At 43.3% G+C, this 8,620-nt stretch overlaps 1 protein-coding gene across 1 annotated transcript; it reads left to right on the forward strand.

Moving 5' to 3' along the window:
- The first annotated feature begins 1,807 nt into the window (after window positions 1-1,807).
- LOC123076224 (uncharacterized) lies at window positions 1,808-3,295 on the forward strand. The gene is made up of 3 exons (XM_044498592.1): window positions 1,808-2,072; window positions 2,257-2,432; window positions 2,593-3,295. Exons 1-3 carry the CDS (start codon window positions 1,808-1,810, stop codon window positions 3,232-3,234), a joined length of 1,083 nt encoding a protein of 360 aa, XP_044354527.1. The 3' UTR covers window positions 3,235-3,295.
- The last annotated feature ends 5,325 nt before the right edge of the window (window positions 3,296-8,620 follow it).

Consider the following 8,620-nt stretch of genomic DNA (forward strand, 5'->3'; position numbering starts at 1 on the left):
TCATATGAAATATGAGTTGGAAGTTTCAAAGAATCAAATTTAAAGTCCCTTTTGAAAGTATTTTTCAATTTGAAGTTATTTGGTTTTTATTCAAATTATTTTTCTCCAAAAATAAAATATATGGAAAATAGGGTAAAATGATTCCCTACATTAGAAAATTGGAGAAAAATAGGTTTGAAATTATTTTGTTTTTTGGCTTTTTAGATTTTCCTTTTTCTTCTTCTGTTTTTTGTTTCTTTTCTTCTTTCTTCCTTTTCAAGTTTTATTTCCCTTTTTTCTGTTTTGTTTTCTATTCTTTTTTCTTCTTCTTCTTCAAATTTACATTTCTTTTAGGAAAAGTTTGAATTCAGAATTTTGAAAATGTTCCTTTTCTAAAATTTTGTTCATAAATTTTGAAAAAATGTTCTAAGTTTCAAAATCTTCAAGACTTTAAAAAAATGGTCATGTTTTCTATGTTCACAAATTCAAAATATGTTTGGGAGTTTTCCAAAAATGTTCATGGCTTCAATTTGTTGTGAATTCCAAAAAAATGTTACTTTTTTCAAACTTTGTTCACAGATTCAAAAACATTCAAGAATTTCAAAAAATGTTCAGGGGTTTCCAAATTTTTCGGAATTGTAAAATTGTTCAGAAGTTTAAAAAATGATCTCTTTTTCTTTGAAATTTGTTCACGTTTATTAAAAAACGTTCGCATGTCAAAAAATTGTCCACAATTGGAAAAAAATGTTTGGGATTCCAAAAATTGTTAATAATTACAATTTTTCATTTAAAAAAGTAAAATTTTAAAATCCTGTTGTTCAAAAAATGTTCGGACTTTGATACATTACTTACTTTTGGAAATAATGTTTACAATTTCGAAGAATTGTTCCAATAAAATAAAGAAGTGTTGAGCTCTGCCACTGTGGTTAGTTCTTTGAAATTAGCACCACGAATCAGTCACTTACAATCATCAGCTCCGATGGCTATCGACAACACTTCATTACTGAGAGGTCGTCTACAACGTGGTGCTTTTTCGTGATGTTTCCTGTTGCGCTACAGTTCCAGCAGGAGCTTCCCATCGCACCTGATTGCTGCGTGCACCCGCAGGCGTCCGCAATGGACCGGCTCAGTCGGGGTGTATCCTGTGCGGAGGAGCGTCCATTTGCCGCAAAGTGCGGCGTGTAGGAGCTCCTCAAGATACCTTGCGTGCTTTAGGCGCTTGAATCCCCGTTGGTGCTCCCGCGGACGATAGACAAGCCGTGATCTAATAGCTATTTTTTGGTCTTCTCGCTTAGTCGCCCTCGTCGGCTAAAAAAACAACACATATTTTTTTAATTAAAAACGAACAGGTATTGGTTCATGAACAAAACCGACTTCCGCTTTTTATAGATTAAAAATGTTTGTGGATTTAAGCTAGTTCATTAATTTGAAAACATCATGAATTTTAAAAAAGTTCATGGATTTAAAGTTCACAAATTTGAAGAAGTTCATGATTTGAAATAGGGTGCACAGATTTGAAAAAAAATGTTCAAAAATTTGATTTTCTTTCAGAATTTATAAAAAAATTCACAATTTTTACAAATGTTCACAAAATTGAAAAAAGAGTCCAACTATCAATGAGTCCTTGTCGTGGAAAGGTAGGGTTTTCCTCTATCTCCAGTCATCAAAAGAAAAAGAATTTAGCCGATCGGACGAATAGGAGGAGTTCGATCGTAATTCATCCGGCAACTAAAGAAACCAGCCGGTAAAAGCAGCCCAGGATCCTGACATCGATCGTCTCTACGCATCGGGCTGATCGTACAAGCTTAGGTGAGATAAGCTAGCGCTCATGGACAACGCCGGGCTGCTCGCCGCCTGCCTCGCCACCGTCGTGGCCTACCTGCTCGCTGGACATCGATTGATGGGTGCCGCCGACGCCCGCTGGCGCCACATTCTCGTCGTTCCCATTGGCCGGAGAGCCAAACACGTGGCGCTCGCCGTCGCGTTGTGCCTTCACGCGGCGGTCCTCCTCTTGTCCCTCACCACCAGCAGGGACCTCGCGATGCACCTCCACGCGACGGAGGCCAAGCTAACGCGCATGGAGCAAATTATCCGTAAGTGTCGAGCCAGAAATTAATCATTATTCTTGTAGTACGTTAAATCCATCAACTGTAGTATATCCGAATTATTGCATATTACCCCAACATATAACGCAGCAAGGTGCAATAGCTGTTTTCTGAAGATCGCCATCTTTGATAGTACTACTAAATAAATTTGTGATCGGTTGCCTGTATTTAGAGAACCAAGAAAAACACAACAACGAGATGATGAACAGCATAGCAAGTATGTTGTCCAATACTTCCGATGAAATAAAGTTGCTGACCTACAAACTCACCAAAGCCGACGGCACGACAAACTCTGAATTCACTGTCGCAGTGGAAGATGATCTCCAGCCATCGCAAGGTGAAACCATGGTAAGGATACCACGCTGTTCCCTCTAATATTTACAGACAATGGAAGACATAAGAAAGTCAGTGTACACGATGACTTTAGCGCGCATACTGCTTCTACCGTTACTTGGTTGTACTTACTTTGACTTTGCTTCGCTCGTGAATCGTGATCACCTCATGGCAGGATCAGGAGTTTCCCAGCATTTGTGATGACCCGGAGCCGGAGGATGCACCGATACCTGATCAGCGAGACGAAGCAACGGAACCACACAAGCCATGGAGATTCTTCTCGGTGCCCGAAGGCCACGTCTTTGTGCCAGAATGCGTCGGCGGCGACGAGCTCATAGTGCACATCCGGCCGTCCTCGCAAAGTGACCCCGAGCACGGCGCCACCGTTGACGACGACCAACAGCTCCCCTTCACCTGCGGACATCCGGAGGCGGGAACGCCGTCCTTTTACGACGGCGGTCCTTACCGCGCGCTGTTCTGGTCGCTGCCCGAGCTTGACGACCAAGGCCCAAAAAACGTCTTGCCGTTACCATGGTCGCGGTCGGAGATGTGGGGCAGGCTGACGGTGGCGGCGCTGGATGGGACTTGGGCCGTAAACCCCCCGATTATACACGAACATGCGTTACCTGAGTCCGTGACGCTCTCCACCGACGTGGTGATGTTCTACCGGCCGGACCCGGAGGCTGGGGGAACGAATGTGATGATTGCTGCAACCGAGGATGTGGAGCATGTGTATAGCATGGAGGAACATGGCGGCCCGGCGGTGACCGCTCTCACGCCGCACTCTATTCTTCCCACGTATTCTGGTCTTCCCTAGGAGATGCATCTTTTGTCTCAACCATTTATGACCAATAGGAGCTATATACTTGGTGCCGTTAGATGTTTTTTTTAAAACAAAGATGACATAGAGAGAGCAACAAGTTAACGAGCGCTCCTTCGGGAGCCTCGCAACGATCAGCGCGCCAAGTGGCGCTCTCAGCTATTCGCCACGTGTCGCGCTCTAAGCGCTCTCTTCCGATTTTATTTTTTATTTTCCGCACGCGTTTTCGGCTTTTTAAACGGTTTTTTCGACGTTTTGGTTTTCCACTGGTCTTCCTTAGCTTTTCGATAAAAAAACTTTTTGCACGAAAAAACACATTTTCTTTTTTCCCTTTCGCGAGAGTCAAGGTTTTGCTTTCGCGAGAGACACGGTTTTGCTTTCGCGAGAGTCACGGCCGTGCCTCTCGGAAACGAAAAAAAACGCGTTTTCTGTTTCTTTTTTCTTTTCGCGAGAGTCACAGTTTTGCTTTCAGGCATGAGTGTGCTTTCACGAGAGTCACGGCCATGCCTCTCGAAAACGAAAAAAAACACGGTTTCAGTTTTTTCCTTTCGCGCGAGTCACGGTTTTGCTTCCGCGGGGGGCACGGTTGTGCTTTAGCAAGCGTCACGGCCGTGCCTCTCGGAAACGAAAAAAACACGTTTTCTGTTTTTCTTTCTTTCGCGAGAGTCACGGTTTTGCTTCCGTGAGAGGCACGGTTGTGTTTTCGCGAGAGTCACGGCCGTGCCTCTCAGAAACAGAAAAAAATGTGTTTTCTGTTTTTTCCTTTCGCGAGAGTCACGGTTTTGCTTCCGCGAGAGGCACGGTTGTGCATTCTCGAGAGTCACGGCCGTGCATCCTTGGAAACGAAAAAATGCGTTTTCTCTTTTTTTCTTCTTCAGGGAGAGTCACGGTTTTGCTTCCGCGAGAGGCACGGTTGTGATTTCGTGGGAGGCACGGGCGTGCCTCTTTCGGAAAGTGAAAAAATCCGTGCTCCCGGTTTAGTTTTTTCGTCCGGTTTTTTCATGAAAAAAAAGTTCGTCAAAACCTATCAACATGGGATCTAGTTTTGAAGATCTCGAAGCGAGGAATCCAACTGTGAAAGCGGTTCAAGATTTGGACGCACGGTTTGAGAGACAGAACGTTTTGAATAAACGGATCTACGAAAAAAGGGAAAACTCACAGGTTGTGAGTGATCTTTGCAACGAGTACTCCTCATCTAGATTTCGTGATATAGAGGCGTCTGGCTTTAAATTAGGCCAGTACTCGGCGCCAACGCGCCGGCCCAAAGCCTTCGGATCCTTCCTGTTGTAGTCGTTCGATCGAGCCTCTCGTACGTGTTCCTTCTTCCCCCCGATGCTAAATATCCTAGTGCCTCGTCGCCCCTCCCCCCGGGCCTCCTGCTTGCAGCTCCGCGCGCTGGCTCGCCATCGCCGCTCGCCGGAGCAGCTCGGCAGTTTCCGCGTTAGTGCCCCGTGTGGTTCCGCCTCCCTATGCAACAAAACGTGCTGCTGGTTTCAGCAAATAAACTCGCATGTCGTAGCATCGTCGTTGTTGCTCCATCGTAGCCGGTTGTAGCAACTGCGACTGCCGGTCGCAGCTCGCCATGGCCACTTGTAGCTTCCGCCGACGCCGGTTGTAGCTTGAAAAAACGCCGGTTGTAGCAAAAGACACATTGTCGCCGCCGTCGGGTCCGCATCATCATCGTGAAACGGTTGTAGCATTAGTCGACGACGCCACACCGGTTTGCAGCTTCGGTGTACGTGGTTGTAGCATCTCCACGAACTCATTGTAACGGTTGTAGCACGGCGTCGCCCGGCTAAAACTCCGGCGAACCCGGGTTGCAACTCTGACGAACGTGGTTGTAGCTTTTTTGGTGAACGATTGTAGCATTTGTCGACACACCTTGCCGGTTGTAGCTCCGGCATGCGCGCGTTGTAGCATTCGCGACTCTGTCGTCAGCAACCTCACTTGCCGGTCATGGTTCACCCACCCCAATGCCCTGCCGTTTTCAGCTCCTCCGTTTGCCGGTTGTAGCTCCTGCGTAGTGATGTCTACTGCGCAACTTTATTCTTGTAAACTCGTGTTGGGCCTCCAAGCGCAGAGTTTTGTAGGACTGTAGCAATTTTCCCTCAAGTGGATGACCTAAGGTTTATCAATCCGTGGGAGGTGTAGGATGAAGATGGTCACTCTCAAACAACCCTGCAACCAAATACAAGAAGTCTCTTGTGTCCTCAACACACCCAATACAATGAAAAATTGTATAGGTGCACTAGTTCGGCGAAGAGATGGTGATAAAAGTGTAATATGTATTTTTATAATCTAAATAAATAAAAACAGCAAGGTAGAAAATAATAAACGGGCACAAAAACAGTATTGCAATGCTTAGAAACAAGGCCTAGGGTCCGTACTTTCGCTAGTGCAATCTCTGAACAATGCTAATATAATTGGATCATATAACCACCCCTCAAAGTGCGATGAAGAATCACTCCAAAGTTCCTATCTAGTGGAGAACATAAGAAGAAATTATTTGTAGGGTACGAAACCACCTCAAAGCTATTCTTTCCGATCGATCTATCCAAGAGTTCGTACTAAAATAACACCAAATAATTTCAGATTTATAATACTCAATCCAACACAAAGAACCTCAAAGGGTGCCCCAAGATTTCTACCGGAGAAACCAAAAGACGAGAACGTGCATCAACCCATATGCATAGATTACCCCAATGTCACCGCGGGAATTCGCGAGTTGAATGCCAAAACACATATCAAGTGAATCAATATGATACCCCATTGTCAACACGAGTATTCATACGCAAGACATATATCAAGTGCTCTCAAATCCATAAGAGTATTCAATCCGACAACAACGAAATCTCAAAGGGAAAAACTCAATTCATCACAACAAGATAGAGAGGGGAGAACACCATATGATTCAACTATATTAACAAAGCCCGCGATACATCAAGATCATGACATCTCAAGAACACGAGCGAGAGAGAGAGAGATTAAACACATAGCTACTAGTACAGACCCTCAGCCCCGAGGGCGGACTACTCCCTCCTCATCGTGGTGGCCGCCGGGATGATGAAGATGGCCACCGATGATGATCTCCCCCTCCGGCAAGGTGCCGGAACGAGGTCTAGATTGATTTTCGGTGGCTACAGAGGCCTGCGGTGGCGGAACTTCTGATCTAGCTTAACCCAGGGTTTTTGGAATATTTGGGATTTTATAGGGCAAAGAGGGGGTGCGGGAGGCCACCGAGGTGGGCACAACCCACCAGGGCGCGCCTGGGCCTCCAGGCGCACCCAAGTGTCTTGTGCTCACCTCGGGCCCCCTCCTTGGTATTTCTTTGGCCCACTAGATGTCTTCTGGTCCCAAAAAAATCCACAAAAAGTTTCGCTGCGTTTGGACTCCGTTTGGTATTGATTTCCTGCAATGTAAAAATTAAGCAGAAAACAACAACTGGCACTTGGCACTATGTCAATAGGTTAGTACCAAAAAATTATATAAAATGACTATAAAATGATTGTAAAACATCCAAGAATGATAATATAACAACATGGAACAATAAAAAATTATAGATACGTTGGAGACGTATCAACATCCCCAAGCTTAATTCCTACTCATCCTCGAGTAGGTAAATGATAAAAACAGAATTTTTGATGTGGAATGCTGCCTAACATGTCATCTCATAGTCTTTTCTTTATAGCATGGACATTTGGACTTTTATATGGTTCAAAGAAATAGTCTAGTTTTGACATGAGACTTAAATACTCAAGCATACCAACAAGCAACCATGTCTTTCAAAATATCAATGCTAAAATAAGTTATCCCTAGCCCATCATGCTCAATCATTGATCCATTCATGAAACACACTCGCATATTAGCTACACCCAGTGCTCAAGTACGATCATAGTGCCCCCTAGTTGGTGCTTTATAAGAGAAGATGGAGACTCAAATTAAAAATAAAAATTGCATAAAGTAAAAGAAAGGCCCTTCGTAGAGGGAAGTAGGGATTTGTAGAGGTGCCAGAGCTCAAAGAGAAAACTGAGAGATAAAAACATTTTGAGAGGCATACTTTTCCCACCAACGAAAACGACTTAGAGCTCCCAACACTTTCCATGCTAGATATATCATAGGCGGTTCCCAAACAGAAAATAAAGTTTATTCCTTTTTCAACCATACTTTCACTTTCCATGGCTAGCCGTATCCACGGTTGCCCTCCATACCAACACTTTCCAAGGAATTTATTATTTGACAACATAAAGTAAATTCATTTTTCATTTCGGGACTGTGCATCCCTATTACCTTTGTCGTACCCTCGTGCAATGACAAGTGAATAAACACTTGTCTTGAGAATAACACATCTAGCATGGAAAATATTGGCCACCGCTCACCGCCTCGCGAGCGGTACGAGCACACAAAAGAGAAATTTATTTTGAAAATTAGATATGGTACATACAAATGTGCTTAGAACGGAAAAAGAACACCGCATATAGGTAGATATAGTGGACTCATGTCGCAAAACTGTTTTAAAGGATTTTGGATGCATAAGCAGTGATCATACTTAGTGCAAAATGAAGGCTAGCAAAAGATTAAGAAGCAAAACCAAGAAATGAATAATCTCATAAGTGAGCATTAAGCATAATTAACACCGAATAATGCACCACAAGTAGGATGTAATTTCATTGCATGACTATTGACTTCCGTGCTTGCATAGGGAATCACAAACCTCAACACCAATATTCTTACGAAAACACAATTACTCATCAACAAGACTCACATATCACATCATCATATCTCAAAACTATTGCTAGGAATCAAGTTTATTTTGTCCAATGATCTTCATGAAAGTTTTTATTATATCGTTCTTAGATACCTATCACTTTGGAACTAATTCTCATGTGTTGCTTTTGATAAGCTCAAACAAATATAAGTGAAGATAAAGAGAGTAGTCAAGTAAATAGGTAGCTAATTGTGGACTCTCTCTTATTTAAAAATTTCATATCTAAGTATTTTATTAAAATAGCAAGAAAAACAAAACAAAATGACATTCCAAGAATAGCACAACTCATGTGAAGAAGCAAAAGCTTAGGCCCAACCGATACTAACCGATAATTGTTGAAGAAGAAAGGTGGGATGCCTACCGGGGCATCCCCAAGCTTAGATGCTTGAGAATTCTTGGAATATTAGCTTGGGATGCCTTGGGCATCCCCAAGCTTGAGCTTTTGTGTCTCCTTAATTCCTCTCATATCATGGTTTTTCTAAATCTCAAAAACTTCATCCACACAAAACTCAACAAGAACTCGTGAGATAAGTTACTATAAATCAATGCAAAAGCTATTCTCTACTGTAGCAAATCACTAAAATTATTATTCAACATTGCATGCTAAATGCCTCTGCA

The sequence above is a fragment of the Triticum aestivum genome, chromosome 3D (assembly GCF_018294505.1).
Source record: "Triticum aestivum cultivar Chinese Spring chromosome 3D, IWGSC CS RefSeq v2.1, whole genome shotgun sequence".
In the NCBI taxonomy this organism is placed as follows: Eukaryota; Viridiplantae; Streptophyta; class Magnoliopsida; order Poales; family Poaceae; genus Triticum; species Triticum aestivum.

Coding starts and splice junctions, on each gene's coding strand:
- LOC123076224 (XM_044498592.1), top strand. CDS start 1,808: ATGGACAACGCCGGGCTGCTCGCCGCCTGCCTCGCCACCGTCGTGGCC. Junction 2,073..2,256: donor GCGCATGGAGCAAATTATCC/GTAAGTGTCGAG, acceptor GCCTGTATTTAG/AGAACCAAGAAAAACACAAC. Junction 2,433..2,592: donor CATCGCAAGGTGAAACCATG/GTAAGGATACCA, acceptor ACCTCATGGCAG/GATCAGGAGTTTCCCAGCAT.